The 19,928-nt window shown below is 54.9% G+C and overlaps 2 protein-coding genes across 4 annotated transcripts; one reads left to right on the top strand and one right to left on the bottom strand.

Moving 5' to 3' along the window:
* The first annotated feature begins 52 nt into the window (after positions 1-52).
* On the top strand, positions 53-5,303 carry PDCL (phosducin like). 3 transcript variants are annotated; one of them, XM_062641413.1, is made up of 4 exons: positions 53-130; positions 831-1,005; positions 1,219-1,400; positions 2,495-5,303. In XM_062641413.1, the coding sequence occupies exons 1-4, from the start codon at positions 65-67 to the stop codon at positions 3,044-3,046; spliced, it is 975 nt and encodes a 324-aa protein (XP_062497397.1). In that variant the 5' UTR covers positions 53-64; the 3' UTR covers positions 3,047-5,303. The 3 variants fall into 3 exon arrangements, with proteins under 3 accessions (XP_062497397.1, XP_062497398.1, XP_062497399.1); XM_062641414.1 differs by having other exon boundaries at positions 75-177; XM_062641415.1 differs by having other exon boundaries at positions 89-148.
* On the bottom strand, positions 3,985-18,172 carry PTGS1 (prostaglandin-endoperoxide synthase 1). Its single transcript, XM_062641407.1, has 10 exons — positions 17,979-18,172; positions 13,016-13,132; positions 12,778-12,918; positions 11,934-12,077; positions 11,386-11,567; positions 11,196-11,279; positions 10,643-10,889; positions 9,507-9,793; positions 8,710-8,857; positions 3,985-8,500 (listed from the first exon to the last, which is right to left on the bottom strand). Exons 1-10 carry the CDS (start codon positions 18,085-18,087, stop codon positions 8,145-8,147), a joined length of 1,815 nt encoding a protein of 604 aa, XP_062497391.1. The 5' UTR covers positions 18,088-18,172; the 3' UTR covers positions 3,985-8,144.
* Positions 18,173-19,928: the final 1,756 nt, after the last annotated feature.

Here is a 19,928-nt window from a genome sequence, read left to right as displayed (position 1 = left end):
GCGGGAAGGAACGGGTGGGAAGGAGAGGAGGAGGAGGAGGGAGGAGGAGGAGGAGGAGGGCGGGATGATCCTCCCCGTTCCCGCCGTGCTCCGCGCAGCCAGAGCCAGCCCCGGAAGGCGGCGGCAGCGGGTGAGGTCCGGGGCCGCGGTGAGGGGCGGCGGGGCGAGCGGCCTTGGGTGAGTTGATGCGGAGGCTCTAAGGGGAGGGGTCCGGGCGTTCAGAGCATTCCGCGTCCTCAGCCCAGGCTCGGCTGTTCTGGTTCCTGCTTCCGCATCGCGCAGCCCCGGCCGCGGGAGGAGGATGCGCCGCGGTGCCCCGAGCGGAGCCCCGCCTGGACGCGGGCGCCCCGTTGTGTCGCTCTGCGGAGTAGCCGCGGTGATGGGCGGCCATCTGCGCACCTCCGCGGCGAGCTGCTTAATCTGGCTTTAGCTTGCAGAGCCTGCTGGCGTGGGGCGTTAGAAGTGAAAGCTCAGCTTTATCCATACGCTGCTTCGGGTGGCTTTGTGAGAGACACACGCATGAAGGGGGCTGGCTCTCATGCATGAACCCAGATCTATTGATTAGATTTAAATCGCCTTTTAATTTCTTTGCAATGAAATTCTGTGGACGTTTAAACATGGTTTGCCCGTCACAAGTCCACAGCCACATATGTGACCTTAGTGGTACTCTTTTTCTATGCCCCTTGCCCAAGAGAGAATATGATTGAGCATCTTGCATCTCCATCAGGATGAGATCTGATCAGCAGCACTTTTAGAGGACTGCAGTGGAAGAAGGCGGTGGAGCCATTCTCTACTTTATTAATTCTCTATTTGTTATCTATTAATATTAGAACACAATGACTGCTTTGGATGATAAACTGCTTGGTGAGAAGCTCCAGTATTATTACAGCAGCAGTGAGGGTGAGGATGAAGACAGTGACAAAGAAGATAAAGAAGGGGAGAGCACCATTCCTGAGAGCGGTGGGGAGGTAGAGCTCAGCAGCGATGGCAGTGCAGTCAACACAGGTATTGTCATGTCAAACTCATATCTTAATAAGTACAAACTTAAGGACTTGTAAATGGCAAATCACTTTGTTCATTTTATGTCAACATTTTACACAGTGTACAAAAAGTTTATGACAGAGCCATTATTTTACTACTGACTTATGAATTATTACTTGAATTTTAAACGTAGCTTTATTGCCCTTTTATGCAAAATGCCTGCATATTTAATTTCAGGTCCCAAAGGAGTCATTAATGACTGGCGGAGATTCAAACAACTGGAAACCGAACAGCGGCAGGAGCAGCGCAGGGAAATGGAGCGACTCATAAAGAAGTTATCTATGACGTGTAGGTCTCACTTAGATGAAGAGACTGAGAAGCAGAAGCAGAAAGAGCTTCAGGAAAAACTCAATGGAAAGGTAGCATGGCACAAAGGAATTAAAATGCCACATAGATGTTTAACATTTTCAGTTTCATTATTTGTGTACATGAAGCAGAGCGGAATCTGTGTTCTAGCAGGAGATTTGTATCCTATTTCCCTGGTAGATAAGAACACAGCTGCAGTGTAAGAAGTGCATTGCAACTGTATTTGCCAAGTGTTGTCAAGTTTAAGTATTTTGCATTTTAGTGGTATTTGTGTTTGCCTGTGTTAAGAAATAAGCAATTTGGTTGCTCTACCAAAGAAGTCCAGATCCTATTTCCAGATTTCCCTTGACTGCTTATCAAATAAATCAACTTCAGAGGATTAATACTGAGACGTGTACGGCAAATCTATGGCTGCTGCCTCCTGAGCCAAAAAGAAGAGTTTAGGATTCCTCACTGATTTAGTATTTAGTACGTGGGTGGATGTTGAAATTTGGCTTTGACTTTTTTGCTCCAAAGATAAATGGTATTTGAAGTGGAGAATGGTTTTAATCAGCTGTGTGCTGCATAACTAGTTCTTGCAGTTCTAGTCAGAGAAGTTACTAATTAGTAATGACGAAAGCTGTCCATGCTGTTCTATAGCTTAAGTGATGCTATTATATTCAACAAAGGAAGTGAACAGGTACAAAATACCTCCTAAAATCCTGTTAAATTTAGTTCTACAGGCAAGATAGTACATTTGGTTGCCACAGAATGTTAACTGAAAAGCTAGATGAAAAAAACTAATGAGAAAGAAGCAAAAGTTAGGTCAGGCACCATATCCACATCAGCGCTTGTAGCTTAGGGAAAGCACATAGCCGGCATTAACCTGAATTGAAGTGGGAACATGGAGCAGCCACTTGTGTTATTAGTGCAGCTTGTGGAACCTAGAATTCCCAAGGCTGAAATCACTGTTCCCACTGGACACAGCTTCTAATTAGATCAAAATGGAGTGTAATGCAGAGGGTGCTTGTGCCTTCATGGGTTGCACTTTGCTGTTGCTAAAGATGAGTGACCCACATTAATCCTCTCGATTGGAATTCTCGTTATGTAAGTGACCCATATAGCGATGCACATCTCTTTGATGTATCTTTGTGTGTGTGTTTCTCAGATGACATTACAAGAATATAACATGATTCACAACGATGAAGACGACGAGGAGTTTTTGCAGCGATACCGGAAGCAGCGGATGGAGGAGATGAGGCAGCAGTTGTACAGCGGGCAGCAATTTAAACAGGTTTTTGAGATCACCAGTGGAGAAGCGTTCCTGGACACGGTTGATAAAGAGCATAAGAGCACACTGATCATGATCCACATTTACGAAGATGATATCCCTGGCACCGAGTCCCTGAACGGCTGTATGATCTGCCTGGCTGCTGAGTACCCAACAGTGAAGTTTTGCAGAGTAAAGAGTTCACTCATTGGGGCTAGCACCCGCTTCACTAACAACGCGCTGCCCGCTCTTCTCGTCTATAAGGCAGGTGAGCTCATCGGCAATTTCGTGCGCATCACTGACCAGCTTGGGGAGGATTTTTTTGCCGTAGACCTGGAGGCTTTTCTGCAGGAGTGCAGTTTGCTTCCAGAAAAAGACCTGGTGCTCCTGACTTCTATACATAATCCAGCTGCAACTTACAGTGAAGACAGTGATCTGGAAATCGACTGAACTGCTTGTTCCAAGGGCCAGTAGGTGTAGTTGTACAGTAGGATGCCCATGTGCTAGGTAGGGATTGTTCTGTTTCTTCCATAGTGCAGGTATGTTTTCTTCCCTTTCATGCACTTCAACTTTTGCTTGTTAAAAATCATGTAAAGAATCCCTAAGATTTTCTTCAGTTCAGTGAAGTACACTTAACATAAGTCTTGCTTTTATGCAGTTCAAGTGTATTTTACTAACCATGAAGCTAACACAATTCAGCAAGTTTAGGGGATTGTGTAGTGTCATGTCTGTTCCCCACATCACTTGTGTCCAGTGCTGGGGAATCCACTGCTCCCCTGGGGAGGTTATTCCAAGGACTGATTGTTCTCATTGTGAAAAATTTTCCTCTTGTATCCAGTCAGAATTTCCCCAGGAATAACTTGTGCCCGTTGCCCTAATTCCATTACTGCTACCGAATGTGCACTGCCCTCCTGCAGCACTTTTGTCATTACCATTTCTCAGCGATAACGTTTCCATTAAGGCGTGTTTGTTTATTTGGTTTGGCCTCTACATCCTTCATAAATCAGAGCATAATATGGGGAAGTAATTTCAGGGTTTCTGTTACATTAAAGCTCACCCTGCCTCCAGCAATCCTGCTGCTGCGTAGCTGCAAGATAACCTGGGCAGCATGAGAAGCCGTTAGCAATTTATAGCAACTGCAGGCATGAGCACCTTGTAGTTAAGGCTTTACTCAAAGCTTTACTGGCTGGGTGGCTGCACTGCTGAAACCATGCACCTTGCACACATCAGCATGCTGAGCAGGTGTGCTCTGCACTTAGTTGTTACTGAATCCTTTTCTACCTACTTAATTTGACATTACAACACATTTGCTTTCTCATGCATTACTTACTGTGCTTGTTATCTTTTAATTTTGAGGAAAGTAGACTTATCATTACCTAAACACGACCCAACATAATGCCCTGTTTAATGATTAAATTTAATTGCAAGTTTTACATAAGGCAGTGTGGAACACCAGGAAGAAATGCAAATGTCTCTGTGCAAGCACTAGGCTCTTAATAAGAATGAATCTTAGGGTAGAAAAAGAAGAATTTGGAACTGTGTCTGTTTGAACTGTGTTTTAAAAAGTAGCATTAGGAGAAGAAGAAATAATTTGTAATTAAAAATTACCGAGTTGGCACAAATTGTAGCTGTTTTAAGGAAACTGGCAGAAATCCAGCTTTTCCAATGTGCTAAGAGATTAGTTCTTTTCATCTCAGAATCACGGAAAAATAACCCATGAAAGTTATGTGAAATTAAATCAGTGAACATGGATATCAGTGCATTTAAGGGGGAAAAAAAGCTGTAATTTATATTCAGGAGGAGATTCAGTGAAGTCTGCCATGCAGAGAGGGTGCATTTTAGCAGCAGCATCCAACCTGGCTTGGAGCGGGGCTCAGGGAGCGCTGACTGCTTGAGTTGCTTTGAAGTTTTGTTTTGTATAAAGTGCTTCATTTTTTTGCCCTTATGGCAGCAAAACTGGAACAGGATCAAAACCTCTCCTGCTGCTCAGTCGGGTGGCCTGCAGCAAGGTGACTCCTGGTTATTACTGTCCAGTGCACAGGTATGGGATGGATGATTTACAGGGCTGGTAGCAAAAAGGAAACGAAAAGAGGTCTGAATGCAATTAATCATCGAGTATAATAAGCAGAAGGGAAAGGGGGGCAGAGAGATGAGGTGCAGCACTGCTTCTCATTCTTGGCACAGGCAGCGTTGCTGCTGCTCCTCTTGGCCATTCTTGCAGTTAAACCCTTCCCAACTGGTAATTGGGTGCCCTAAAATAACAGCACTTTTCATGTGCATTACACAATAGAACAGAAGTAGTTTAGAATAGGGTAGTGACTAATTTGTGTCTGTCCCCTGTCCATTCAGTACAAATAGAAACTGCAACTCATACCATGCTGTGGTTAAATGTGGGTTGAAGTGTTACAAGTCTGCTTTATTTCCCTAACTTTCGATGCGATCCTGACCTGCAGATGAAGAATTGAGGTGTATTTATATATACATACGGGGGGCTAAAGTGAAAATGAAATTGCATTAATATCTACATAAAATAATCCTGTTTTGGAACATGTAGCTTGGCATTTGAGCGAGTGAGGCTTGTGGTTTGATGCAGGTGCCTGTGCTTCCACCAAAGCTGTTGTACTGTCACCATCAGATCTTCACTTAAATCAGTGCATTCCTACTAAATGGTTTGGTTTTGAATAAAGGATGCTTTTTAATTTTGTCAGAGATGTTCCATCGATCTTTTCTGGCACAGCAGCTTCCCCAGCACAGAACATGGTTCTTGGCAGAAAGCTGAGAGGTGGTGAAGTGGGGTTTGTTACCATGCAGGGCTCTGGTGCAGCGGGTGGTAGAAATTGGTCAACTCTGGTGGCTGACCCCAGGCTTGATGGGCCCAGGTGACTTCCTCCAATGGGGGATTGCTTTTCCATTCAGCCTTAGTGCCCTACTTATCTTTGCCACCATGGGGTTCAGACAACTTTCCATCATCAATCTTGATTCTGGAGAGGAAAACCCTGGAGCAGCTGCACCCCGTCTGCAACCTCTGTCCTTCCCTTCCTTCTAACGTGCTAAAGCATTGCGGGCAAGTGGTCTTCTTGCACAGTCTCCTCTGGTCAGCGCTAGCCTCCTGCTCGGTGAATCATCAGTTAAGAGGTCGCAGAACCACAGCCAGATGTTCTCATTGTTGCTGTTTGCACTGCACATCCTGCATCCACGTCGGTCCCTGCGCAGGCAAAGCTGCAGCTGGGCTGCTCGGAGCTGCTTGTTTAAAACTCAGAGGATGTCCCACAAGCTGTGTTTACCAAGAGCTCAAAACAGCAGCCATCGCCTCTGCACCATCCCCAGAGCTCGCAGTGCTGAGGGGCACTAGGAGCCCTCACCTTGGTTGGGTGATGCTGGTGGATGCACAAGACTAAATACTGTGTTTAGATGCAAACTGCTGTCTTCTGCCGTGGATGTGCCTGTGCATTGTGGTGGATCAGCTGGTGAGGATGTGATTTCTACCAGCTGCCATGGCTGAAAGACTAGCAAAGAAAAGGCAAGGGCTCAGCAGTGCTGCATGTGCAGTCCCCAGGCTCACAGAGAAGGTTTTGATAGCGTTAGTCCTACAGTGAAACAATTTCAAAGCTTTTCCCATAGCAGAAGGCTGAGGTGCAGGAGGGAGATGCTTCCCCGTGCTGGGCTGTGGCGTGTGGGAGCTGGTGGCATGGCTGGAAGGGATTTCAGTATCGCTGGTGTCAGCTCGGCTGAGCTAGTTCCTGGATGAACATTCCTCCTTGGTGACAGAGAGCATCTGGGCAGCTCTCTGTGCCTGATGGACTCCCATACCCTTATCGGTACCAGCCAGCACTGCTTGCCTTCAATAGCTACAAACAAAAGCAGGATGTCTGTGGTCTAACTGAAACCAGCTGAGCTTGTGCCTTTAGCTGGGTGGTAAAGGAGGCTGGAGGCTGGAGCAGCTCAGTGCAGGGAGAGGGTGATCACGCATGTTCTGGAAGTGTGCTCTAGCTGGCTGGAGACATGGGGCATGGAGATCCCGGTGTGGATCTGGGACACGCTGACAGACCGGATGAGGTACTGCTCCCCATCTGCTGCTGTTTGCATTGTTCCTGAGCGCTGTGATTTTGCCTGAGCGAGGGATGCACAGTGAGGGTCATGGCCCTTGGAGGGGCACAGCACAGGGTACAGCCGGGCAGACCCTTGGGGAGAGACCCCCCAGCACTGCCACCTGGGCCAGCACGAACACCTACAGCGTGTCCTCCTGTCCCTCTGCATGCTGCCACCAGCCTCTTCCACCTCCTTGGGGAGCTCAGCATCTTCACCAGGTGCAGCAGCGGAGGAAGGATTGTGAGGGCTGCCTGGGCTCTGCGCTCCTCTGTTCCAAGCTGGGGATCCCTGTGGAAGAGGGGCTGCAGGTGGCCCGGTGCTGGAAAAGGTGACAGAGCACAGAGGGGTCCAGAGTGTCCCGAGGAGGCGGGTGTCCCATGGGGAACCCCAAAGCTGGCTTAGTGCGAGGTGTTCACTAGCAAGAGAGCTGGGTCTGCTGAGGACGGTGGTGGCAGCTGCAATCCTGTTATGGTTTAAGCCCAGCCAGTAACTCAGAACCATGCAGCAGCTCGCTCACTCTCCTCCTTCCCCCCGTGCTCCCGGAGGGATGAGGAGGAGAATGGAAATAATGTAATGAGATAAGAACAGTTTGGTAACTAAGGTATAATACCAAAACAAAATATTTATATATTTAAAATTTTAAAAATATTAAAATTTATAAAATTTATATAGATACTTAGTTAGTACTACTAACTAAGGTATAATACAAAACCACTAGGACTAACTGAAGTATAATACAAAACCACTAGGACTAACTAAAGTATAATACAAAACCACTAGGACTAACGAAGGTATAATACAAGAGTACTACTACTACCACTAATAATAACAATGATAAGGGAGATGAAAAGGGGAGAGAATACAAAACTAAAAGGGAAAAGAAACCAATAAGCACAAGTGATGCTCAGTACAATTGCTCACCACCCATTGATCGATACCCAGCCTGACCCAAGCAGCGATTTGGCCTTCCAGGTAACTCCCCCCAGTTTCTATCCTGGATATGATGTGCTATGGCATGGAATATCCCTTTGGCCAGTTTGGGTCAGGTGTCCTGGCTCTGCTTCTTCCTGGCTTCTTGTGCCCTTCATCACTGGCAGAGCATGAGAGACTGAAAAGTCCTTGATTGGAGTAAGCATCACTGAGCAACAACTAAAACATTGGTGTTGTCAGCGTTCTCAGGGTAAAACAAAACACAGCCCTGCACCAGTTACTAAGGAGGAGAAAAACAACTGTTACAGCTGAACGCAGGACAGCCCCTGAGGCACTCGGGGTTTTCACAGGGCTGGTACAAGCCTCTCCTAGAGGCCTGGTGTGGATGATGCCCAGGATGGGACCACCTTCTGTCCTGCTTCTCCTCAGCACAGTGGTGGGCGTCCCCACTACCTGCAGGAAGGAATGGGATGCTCAGTGCCAGGCCTGGAGCGCAGCTTTGCCGGTACCTGGGCAGGCTGTGCTGGTGCTAGAGCTCCGTTGAATGTCCTCCATCCTGAGGGCTGCCCCTTTCCGCAGCCTCCGGCACACGGAACGACACGTATGGGCACTTCTTCACGTTGAGGCACACGAGCTTCTTGAGCGATGCTGTCTTCACTATGTCAAAGCCAGTTGCTCCACCAAAGGTGCTGGGTTTCCAGTACTCTGGGGAGCAGATGGGGTTTCCAAGAAGCCCCTTCAGGGAGAATGGAGCTCCGATCTCCACCATGCTTTCCCCAAAGATTCCATTGGGTTGGGGTTTCTCAAGCAGCAAGCCCGGATAGAACTCCAGAGCGTCAATGTCTCCATACAGCTCTTGCAGTTCTGCCGCTTTCTCTTCCTCTCCTGCACCAAGCAAACATCAGAGTGCTTTAGAAAGGGAAACAGCCCAGGCAAGGCCTGGCCTTGCTGTGGATAACGGGAACGTGGCAGCTCCCACAACCCAGCCAGCTTGCAGAGGAGCAGCTCATGGTCTTATACCCCAGCGTGGGCACAGAGCATCTGCACTGCCCCAGTGAACCCCAAGAGCTCCCACAGCAGCACCGCAGCCCTACCTGTGAGCTCCTGAAAGGACTTGTAGGGCTTCATGCCAAACCTCTTCCGATACTCATTAAACGGCTGGAGCCTGAGCTGCCGGGATTCCTTGATGACCCCAATGGCCACTTTCAAGACATTGGCGTGGATGGTTTGTCCCCCACCGATCTGGAGGGTGAGAACACAAGGAGGAACACATGTGAGGCACAAGAGGCACCAGCATCCATTCCAGAGCTACTGCACTGAAGCATCCATGTCCTGGGCACAGTGTCATGGAGAGCAGCACAGCAGCACAGCAGCAAGAAGAGGGGGAATCACTGCACAGTGCCAGGGAACAGCTATAGAGCAGCTTGGGCTTATCAGTTCCCAGGGCAGGTCAGAGAATGGTGCAGGAGAAGCCCTGGGTGGATGGTGATCCAATGGCCTGGGTGAAGGGGAGAGATGATGGGTTTGGGAGAACCCAAACACACAACAGCCAGTCTGCACTTTGCACAAGCAAAGAGGGTCAGGAATGGAGATGCAGTCACTTGGAGGAAAGCATCCATGTGATGGCAGCAAAGAACAGTGCTGCTCCCATGCCCAGGCTGCTCCACAGCCCGGTCTGGGCTGGAGGATCCCGGCTTACCACAGGCTCCTGAGAGAAACCAAAGGGGCTGCCAAGGTCCAGCCTTGCTATGGTGCTCATGGCCTGCCCATCAAGTGCCTCCCTGAGTAGAAGGCTTTATGTGTAAGATAGGACCCAGTCCTGAATGGGAACAGGGATGTTCCCAGGGTTCCACAGCCCCGGCACTGGCAGGGAGGGCAGAGAAGACCTTACCCTTCCTGCAATCTGCTTGGAGAAGGACTCCACCAGTGCCTCGACGCCATAGTCCATGAGCATGGAGGTGTTGTAGAGGAACTGCTCGTAGCTGTACTCTTCCCCCTGGATGACGAAGGAGTCGGGCATCAGCCCGTGCCAGTGATAGAGCTGGTTGAATTCCACCGCGATGCGATTCCGGTACTGGAACTGTGTCCCGAACAGCAGCTCGGGGTCAAACTTGAGGCTCAGGTAGTACCCGCTGAGGTGCTGGACGTAGTCTTCAATGATGATCTTAATGGTCTCCCCTGGTTAAGAGGCAGGAGAAGCGGCTGTCAGCAGCAGGAGATACCAGCTCTGTACCCCGAGACATTACCCACATACTATGGAAGCACCTCCCAGCACTCATCCCCCCCCTGGGACCTTTCTGACTATGGGCTTGTTTTGCTGGTTGGGAATTTGTCAGTGAATCACTTTATAAGCAGCAAAGGTCAGTCTGCCAAAACTGAAATGGTTCCTGAGGAAGCTGACCTCGACACGCTGCTTGCAGATGAGGTGGTGACAGGGATTTGTCTGGAGTTTGGTCAAGAATGACTTTCCGTGAGATTACAGTACATTCATAATGAACATTAAAATGCAAAAATTCAAAATTGTGACAAAATTACCCAAAATCAATATTTTTGATGGCTCAAAGCCCATGTTTGCTCTATGGACCAAAGCCAGCGATCCTCGGAAGGCTGCCAAAGAAACTCCTGCCGCTAAAGCCAGTCTGGCCACTACCTTCAGAGACCAAACAATGCTCAAGTCCTTGGGCTTGCCCAGTGTCCTGGGTTCAGCTGTAGCAGTCATTTTTCTCCTCCTTAGTAGCTGGTGCAGTGCTGTGTTTTTGACTTTAGCCTGAGAACATCATCACTATTACTGGGGGCAGCAGCAGTGGTTTGTTACACCTCAGTTACCGGACTGTTATCTCAGCCCATGGGGTTTACATTCTTTCCATTCTCCTCCCCATCCCTCCGGGAGCAGGGAGGGAAGAAGGAAGGGGAGTGAGCGAGCGGCTGCATGGTTCTGAGTTACCGGCTGGGCTCAGACCACGACACCCAGGGAGATGGGCACAGGGCTCTGTGCTGCCCGTGCCCCGCGGCTCCGCTGGTCCTCACCGATGAGGATGAGCCGAGCCGTCTGGAAGAGCTGCTCGTCGCTCCAGGTGGGATGCTCCCGTTTCAGCACGTCACAGACACGGTTGTGCTCGCGCAGCCAGAGCGTGGCGTACATGCAGAGCCCCGGCAGCAGCCCAAACACCTCCTGCCCTATCGCCAGCTGCTTCTCCTTGGGGGTGGCAGGCGGGTAGACCATGTGGACCGGGGCATCGGTGACCGTGGGGGGGTACACTTCTCCATCCACCACCTTGAGGGCAAGAACAGGATGAGGGGAGAAAACCACCTACGTGAAAGCCTGTCCAGCCAGACCCTACAGGTACCAGGGCTGCTTTCCTGCAAGCAGTGAGTGAAACAGAAACACCTCCCTCATACAGCCCCAACTGTGGAATGCCTGCTGCCGTCAGAACAGCTACACCCCAATGCTTGTCCCTCTGATAAGGCATCTTTGGCTGGCAGCCACAAGGGGCTGGGGTTTCCCTGGAGCTGCCAGAGGGATGTGGCTTGAAACAGCTCTGGATCACAGGGCTGAGACATGTTTGCCTGTGCTGGCTACCTGGAACTTCAGCTTCCCATCCTTGAAGAGTCGCAGCTGGTGCTGCCGCTGCAGGTTGTCCCCATACAGGTGCCCGAGGTCCACCTGCCAAGAGAGCATGGCATCAATGCTGCTCCAAAGGCCATGCATGCCCTGGTCCCCTCCTCACTGCTGCATGCCCCACACCCCCAGGCATTCCAGCATCCCTCACCCCGTGCCCCAGCGCCTTGGTGAAGCCGCGTCCCATCTTCCCGGATGTCTTGAAGAACTGGTGGGTGAAATGCTGGGCGAAGAAGGCAAACATCAGGTTGGTGCCCTGGGGATCAGCTTTGAACTTCCTCCGCAGCAGGAACCTCTCTGCCAGGAGCTGGGGGTCAGGGAGCTGCTGCTTCCCTGCAAAGGATGGAGGTTGAGGGCAGATGCTCTGCGCCAGCCCAGCTGGGTACCAGCGCTGGCCATGGGGCTGTTGATATTGCTGTGCTGGGTCTGCTGCAGCACCAGGCAGTGATGCCTCTGCACAGACTTCTCACAGCCCTCTTACACAGGCTGTGACATGCCCCAGCAGCTCTTTGGATAGCATCAGGCAACTCCTGCCTGCAGGCCAGCATGGGCGGAACAGAGGAAGCAGTGCCCTGTAGGTGTATCCATAGCAGTGAAAGCTTGGCATGGGTGGATGGGAAACACCGATGCTGCACCAGGTATGGACCCAGGGTGCTATTCCAGTGACTCAGCCCCACTGGTGCTGTGCCAGCCACGTACCTTTGGTCCCCATGGGCTTTGGGCAGTCATCCGGCACGGGTGGGAGGATGCGGGTGTAGTAGCTGACGTTGGCATAGGCTTCCCAGCTGATGTAGCCGTAGTCGGAGTTAAAGGTGGGGGGACTGGGGATGAGATTGGCACGAACTGAAAAGAGAGGGGGAGTCACATACGGCAGCATCCCATGGGCTCTGTCCCCAGCCCCTGCTCACAGCCCAGCGCTTCCAGACACCCACCCCTTACACCCCGTAAAGGTACCAGCAGCAGAGGCATGGGGGCATCCCAGGCTTTGCTCCGAGCCTTTTAAAGGCTGCAGTTCCCTGCAGAGGAGGAAGGCTTGTACTAACGCACTAAGTGGATTCTTGGATGATGAATGAGATGACAACCACATAGAAATGGTAAAGCCAACAGCCGGAGCCTTGTGAATGTTGCTGCAGCTCCAAGAGCTGGAACCTAAATATTTATGAATGTGGGGACATGAATAACAAGGGCCATATTTCCTCAGTCTGCTTTCCGTGCGGCTGCTTAAGAGCCCTTTGGCCCCAGGAGCGTGGCGTGCCAAGAGCTGCTCGTGTTTTCCAGCAGGCTGGAAGTCTGGTGTGGATGGGGACACACGGACAGCCCAGCCTGCAGACCCCCTGCACCCCATGGGAAGGGTGATGCTGTGACAGGGGCATGGAGTGATGGGGGACAAGCTCCCTGGGTCTCACAGTGAGGTGACTCAAGCCTGGTAGCCACGGTGTCCCTGGGAGGCACTCAGCATCAGTGCCACCCCTACCCACACCTCTGCTGATGCCCAAGGGTCCCCAAGTCCTGCTGCACTCCAAGACCTGCTCCAACCCCTCACCTGTGAGCACGAGCCTCATGAGCGTGTCCCTGATGCAGGTGCTGTTGATGATGTCCCACAGCCACTTGAAGTGGGTCAGGATGAAGTGGTAGAAGGCAGGACTGGGCTTCAGCAGGTTGTGGAGGCGTGTCCAGAGCTCGGCTGGGGGGCACAGACCAGGCAGATCACTCACCCCAGTAATGATGCCGCTGACGGCCCCATGGGGTGCCAGGGGGTCCTCTGGGGAAGAGGGACTTACGGGAGGTGCAGTTGTCCCCAGAGTATCCCGTCCGTGTGCAGTCACACTCGTATCCTCCCAGGCCGACCCTCACACACACTCCTTGGTGCTGGCAGGGGAAGTAGCAGCAGGGATTCACTGCGGGCAGAGAAAGGCATCACCATCCAGCCGCAGCATCACTGCACCCAGCGGCTCCCTGCTCCTCATGGGGGGACACAGCCAAGGCGGGTCCTGCTCAGGGGGATGCATCCCTGGGAGGTCCCCTGCAATGAGGTGCTTTGATACCAGCCACATGCATGAGCGCAGCCCCAAGGCTGGTGTCAACAACGTGCTGCAGGAGCCGAGCGCTGCCCTGACAACTGCAGTATCAGCAGATGTTACTGCTCACCTTTTCTCCCACCTCCCTGGCGAGGTGTTTTGGGCAGGAGCATCGCTTCAGCACTGCCCCTTCCTCCCTGTGGAGGTTGGCCTTGTCTGAAACACCCAGGATTGCCAAAGGAGCCGTCTGCACCCCACAGCCCCACACCAATGGGTGCTGCAAGCACTGTCCCCCCTGTTGCTGTTGCTGCCAGGGCCCTGTCCTGCCCGGTGCCACCACAGGGCCATGTCATGGTTATGTCCTGCCCCATGCACAGGGGCTGCTGTGCCCCAGAGCCCCAGGGCAGGACCCAGCAGCACAAACACAGCTCTGGTGTTAAGAATAACAGCGATTGTCAGGGCTGGAGTTTGCTTTGGCAAACGTCTCCTCCTTCCTCGCCGCTCCAACCGGATGGAAAGGGCCAACCGCTGCGCCCGGTCCCCAGCTCCCACCCAGCCCCTTCCTCTGCCACCTCCGTGCCCCAGCCTGCAGGCATGAGATAAGGGCCCCTTCCTGCGGGCCCCACGGCGGCAGGATCCTGTGGGACAGAGGGAGAACCCCCCGACATAAAGAAGCTCCCAGCTCTGGGGCAGTGCAAGGCTCCCACCCACACCAAGCCCCTCTGATCCATCCTGGGGCAACAAAACTCAGGGGAGAAAGAGAACCAAGAGCTGGGGTGGCTGGAGATGCCCCTGCCTGTCATCAGCCCAGGGACTGCTGGAAATGCAGGTGTCCTCCGCACTGCTGCCTCCCAAAACCATCCTCAGCATCACCAGGCTGGGTCAGTCCCTGCAGAGCCGGGGCAGAGCCTGTGTACCAGGAGAATGAAAGTGCCAAGAGACAAAACCTCCTGGAGCAGCCTTGGCTGAGGGGTTTGGTGCACATCAGCAGGATGGTGGTCACTGGGAAGCACAGCGCTTGGGGACATGGGAGCCACCAACACAGTGCTCTGCTCCGGTGCCACCAGCTGCAGGGGCAAGGATGGATGCCGAGAACCATCCCCGGTGTGCTCAGTGTCACAGCTGATGAAGGAAGATCTCTGGGGTCCATCGGCTTCTCTGCACGATCCATGAGCTCACCAGACCTGGTTCAGATTCTTCCGGAATGTGGGAGCAGGTGCCAAGGCTGGGGCGGAGGGACAGGCACACGGAATAGGAACCACATTTTTTCCATCAGAAATTGCAGTTCAAAATTAGCATCTTCGGAAAACAAAGCTCATTTTGCAGAGCTGCTCCGTGTCCCAGCCAGGGCACAGCAGGGGCTTGGCCAGCAGCTCTGTGATCCCAAACCCCTCATGTCACAGGGGCCGGCTTGCAAAGACACGTTCAGATCTCAGCCTCCCCATCAGACTCCCTTTCATCTCGGAGCTTATTTATCTCACACAGATTGCGGTCAGACCACCCATTTGGGCTTTTCCAAGATGGGAATTTTCACAACGGGGCCCATGTTTCAGTGCAGCCCCAGTATCCTCTGGGCTATTCCTGCTTCGGAACCTCTGCACTCGGCACCTAGCTCGACATCCCTGTGCCACGCTCAGTGTAACGCAGGGATGCGGGGCTGCCACAGCCACAGTGTTGGGAAGATGCTCCCTGCCGCAGGCTCCGCCACAGCCCCGTTTCCAGCTGATGTATGGAGCCAGGGGAAGTTCACCTTGCACAGCTCTCCTCAGCACGGGGTTCCACGGCACACTGTGGCCAAGCACTGCTCCGAGCCGGGTTTGGCAGCATGCCGGGCTCAGCCGAGCTGCCTCCTCCCGCCCTTCACGGTGGTGTCAGCCCCACAGGGTACCGGAGGTGCGCCGGGAATGGCATGTTCCAGCCAAAAAGGGTGGGAAGGGGCCGGAGCGTGTCCTGGCCCGCGACAGCAACCCCTTCGCATCCTCTCGGAGCCTCCCTCCTGCGGTGCCTCTCCCCACCCCAGCCTGGAATCCCGCACCCGCGCTGTTGGGATGGCTCCAGGTGTGGGAATGCCGCTGCCAGGCTCAGTGCTGGTGGTGGCAAAGCTGGTGAACACGCTCCATCCCTGGTGGGAAATGCCAGATTTCAGGACAACATCCGCTCTGCAAACCGCAGCCAGAGCAACCTGGGGTGAATCACGGCCAGGACGGAGCCAGGCTTGCTCAATGGGACCCGGCTCCGTGGCTGCGGTCTTTGAAGATGATGAAAGGATCATGCACTTGTTTTTCTGTCTCCTCGGGCCCAAAAGCTGTTCGCAGCAAAGGCAGCGCAGGCAGATTGTCATCTGCAACCACTTCTGGCAGCACCACGAGCAGAAGAGCGCGCCAGGGCCGCAGCTGCGTGCCACGTGGGGCTTGGGGATGCTCCTCCCTGCACCTGAGCCAGGCTGATGGGCATGAGGATGGGCTGCGGGTGAGTGGCTGGTGCTGGTGATGCAGCCCCAGGGCTCTCAGTGCGGCACCAGGCTCCCTTTGCAGCCCTGTTGAAGCTCCATGAGCCCCATGGCAGAGGGGCTGCGCTGGGAGGAGGGCTATAGAAACAGGCATGAATCAGTGGCTCTGCCCCTGCCCTTGGGGTCTGTGCCCAACCTGCCCCACAGCTGGAGCTCGGGCTGACGGTGATGTTTGGGTGCTGCCGCACCTCCTGTTTGCCGGTGGGAGCTGTGGGATGGCTGTGGAGAGGAAAATCAGGTTTATTGTGCAAAAGCCCTTGCACAAAGCTACACCCCTGGAGGTGACAGCCGCCGAGAGCAGGGTCTGCAGTAATAAACAGAGGAATCCCAGGAGAACAGCTCGGCTCCGCTCGCAGCAAGCAGCGTGTTGTTTGGGCTTCGAAAGCAGATCCAAGGTCTAGATTAGGGCTGTGGTCCTCCTGGGGCAATGCTGGGGAGGAGCAGGAGCCAGGCTGCTCTGCTGACAGCACCTCAGGGCATTGCACCGTTCCCCTCATTCCTCAATCAGGTATCTGCCTCCCTAATTGGGCTTGGAAGAGCCTTTCATGTGTATCCCAGGAATGTTCTCCTCTTTCCCCACGCAGTGAACTTCACTTTGATCCTGGCACGAAGCAGTCAGCTCCAGGGGCTGGTCGTGGCTGTGTCATTCCAGGGTGCATCTGACCCAGCTGCTTTGGGCATGTGGGACCCCAGTGTGTTCCCAGGCCCTGTCCTGGGCACAGCAGGACACATGGATGCTGCTCCTGGCTGTCCTCAGCCCCTGAGAGGAGCTTCTCAGAGAGATGAAATCTATGCTGAGAGAGGCCATGCCAAGGAAGGAACCACACAGAGGTTGTCCCTTGCTTGTCCCCACCACCTATGGTCCAGTGCAGTGGCTGACAGCTGGATCTATCCCATGGGATCTCTCCTCTTGGGCAGACATCCCGATGGGCCTCCCCCACATGGCTGCCTGCTGCGTGGCCACAGCCTTGGGGCCTCAAAGCACTGCAAGCCGGGGTTGTGCTCCCCTTTCAGACATGTATGCTCATGTTCTGGGTCTGGGCAGATCAATTCCCACAGCAACAGGTAAACCTGGGCAGAGCCCTGCTGAGGGATGCAGCCCACATACTTAGTCTGGTTTGAGCTTCACTCTGGGATGGCATTTTCCTGCAAGGAGGAAGCTCATTTCATGGAATAAGGACTGCAGTCAATGCTCCATTAAGGAGCTGGAGGAGACTGCACCTGAAGAGCTGGGGATGGAGCTGATGGGATTCAAGAAGTGGTTTATTTTGCCAACACATTCCATGGATTCCTTCCGTACACAGTGTTACTCCTTGACACCGGAGGGGCAGGGGGAGCCTGAGCCCACTGTGGTTGTACCAGCATGCAGTGAGCTGCTGCAGCACGTGGGCATGGAAGTGAAACCTCGGCTGAGGCCACTGGAGCCATCCCTGCTGCTCCCGACCCTCCATCCTCACCCCCAAACTGCAGTTCCTCTGGTGTGTGCAGGGCCCTGGTGGGGATATTCATTCATGGATATTGCCATCCTTTCTTCCAGAAGCCTGATCCCAGATGGGAAGCTGCAGGGAGCAGCGGGTGCCCCTCACCCTGGTGTCAGGGCCACCCCGGCGTGGCTGCGGTCCCCTCCTGCCCCATGGGCAGCGGTGGCCTTGGATGGAGCCCTGCGCTGTGGTGCGGCCGCGGTCACACTCGGGCCATCCACGGCTCCTGCAGCCGCTGCGTGTGGTCCCCCCCGGCGCAGCGGGGGGTAAAGGGAAGTTTGTTTTTCAGGGCTGGTTTTGCTCCCCAGTCAGGCGCGACGGGACAAAACCTGCAGCTCCGGGTGCCCCCCGCCCTCCCTGCCCTCCTCTCGGGGCTCTGCTCGCAGCCCACTGCCCCATCCGGTAGAGACGGGGCAAGAACCGGCCCGGGGCGATGGGCACGATCCGGCCCCGGGGACCCGTCCCAGCTCTGGGGCAAAGGCTCCGACCTCTCCCCGAGCGCTGGGGCAGCAGCGACCGCCCCTGCGGTCCCCTGCGCCTCCGGGGCACCGCGAGGACCAGATCCCTCCGCATCCCCGGGGCTGGCTCCCCCCTCCCTCCCCGGGTCCCCTCGATGCCTGATATCCCCCCTGGTGCGGGCGTCGCCGCTCCCCCGGTACAGGCTGTCCCGGGGCTGTCTCCTCCTTTCCCTCCTTCCCTCCTTCCCTCCCTGCCGGTGCTGTCCCCGCCCTCGTACCGGAGCCGTCGGTCGCGGCGCTCCCGGTGGTGCAGAGCAGCACGGCGTGGGCCAGGAGCAGCCGCAGCCCCGCGGCCGGCGGAGCCCGGTCCCGGCGCCCACCGCCCATGGCGAGAGCAGCTCCGCCGCGTCCCGCCGCCGCCCTCGGCCCGGCCCCGCCGCTCCCGTCCCAGACGCGCCTCCTCCCGCCCGCGACGGGACAAGGACGCCTCCGGCAGCCCAGAGCGCGCACTGCGGAGCCCCGCGGCCACCCCGGGCCCTGCCCTGAGCCACGCGTGCCCCAGGAGCCCCCTGACAGCCCCCGGGTCCCTGCAGGTCCTGATCCCCCCCCAGCAGCTTCAGACCCACCTTCTGGTCCCCCTGTCCCAGAGGGCTCCCGACGCGGTGCCCACATCCGCCTGGTCCTCACATCCCCAGCATCCTCATGCCCACACCCTGGTCCCCCGAGGATCTCCATGCCCATCCCCTGACCCACAAGCCCCCTGCCTGGATCGCTATGGCCCGGGCACGCTGTTACAGCTCAGGCAGCAGCAGCAGGGCCGTGGGCCATGGGCCTGGCTCAGCTCGCTCTGACCGGCTGCAGGTCGGTGCCAGGAGGCAGGCTGCCCACAGCCACCAACAGCCAGCAAAGCTGAGTTTATCAGTGGAACCATGGCTGGGTGCTCTCTGCCTGGCTACTGACAGCACGGACAGGGTCAGGCCAGCCCAGCCCCAGGCACCTGCATCACCAGGGGACTGCACTGAGCCCGAAGAGCCTTCTGCATGCGGCTGGGGTGGCTTGGAGCATGATGGGCTGCAGACCTTGCTGGGACAGCCTCAGGGATGTCCCTGAGCCTGGTGGTACCCAGAGCTCACCCTCTTCTGCAGCAACAGCAGAGACCCCGGCACAGGGCTGGGTGTGATTCAAGATTAAATGGGGTTTTGTTGTCACCTCCTTGCAGAGCAGCACCCAGGGCGTGCGCAGCTCCTGTCTGCTTCCTACACTTGGCTGTGAGGTGGGGACTGGACAGGAGTGGGGCTGTGGGAGAGAGGCTGTGGGTCTGGGTCTCACGCTGTGGGGCTTTGCTGGCTTTCAGCAGTGGGGAGGGAGCAACCCTGCAGGGTGAGCAACCCTTGGAGGTGTCCGACAACGAGCCAGGGCCTCAGATCCAGCTTCAGCAGGCAAATGCATCAGCCGTGACGCACACATGAGCTCAGCAGGCTCCTGATCACTCTGGAAGGGTGGGGACAGTGGCTGCCTCCCAGTGATGAGCGTGTGCTGGGAATGAGGGGCAGGTTTTGGTGCACGTGTGCAGTTGGGGCAGTCAGTGTGTGCCGGGGTCAGGGCTGCTCCTGCCTGCAGGCAGCACCGTCCCGCGGGGCACTGCACACCCAGCCTCTCACCCTGGCCTCTGGCCTCTGAGGTGGGGAGAGGCCGAGCTGCCTGGATGGGCACCAAATACAAAGCCAGGGCAGGGTGCTGGTTCAGCACAGAGGATGGGGTTTGGGCAGGCTGTTGGGATGGTTTCAGCAGGAGCATTGGGGACAGTGTCAAACACTCACCAAGGCATTGCCCTGTGCCCCCACCTTGTGCCTGTGAGCTCCAGGTCTGTAGGAGTGGAGCAGCACCGGGTTCCTCACCTACTGCTGCCACCTGCCCCACGGCATCCCAGCCCCACAGAGTGGGTTACCCTGCGGGTGAGCATTTTCCTCTCTGTCCCCACAGGTGGCACCTCCAACCCCAGCTCTGCCTTTCTCCTCCCACCCCGCAGTTGATGCCCAGTGCTGTTGACCACAGCACATGGGATCTGTCAGAGCCTGGCACCTCTCACACCCCCTGGGCCAGCCCAGCAGCCTTTAGGGATGTCGCAGCCCCAGCACTCACTGCCCCGCTCCCTTCCCTCCTGTCAGGTTTTAATAATCCCTCTCTTGCTCAATACAGCAAGCGGCTGCAATAGCCCAAGGCTGTGG

This window comes from Pezoporus occidentalis, unplaced genomic scaffold (genome assembly GCF_034315485.1).
Source record: "Pezoporus occidentalis ecotype Australia unplaced genomic scaffold, CSIRO_AGI_Poc_V1 ctg68, whole genome shotgun sequence".
Classification (NCBI taxonomy): Eukaryota; Metazoa; Chordata; class Aves; order Psittaciformes; family Psittacidae; genus Pezoporus; species Pezoporus occidentalis.
The sequence above is the reverse complement of the archived record's forward strand: the minus strand, read 5'-3'. Positions and strand labels throughout refer to the sequence as shown.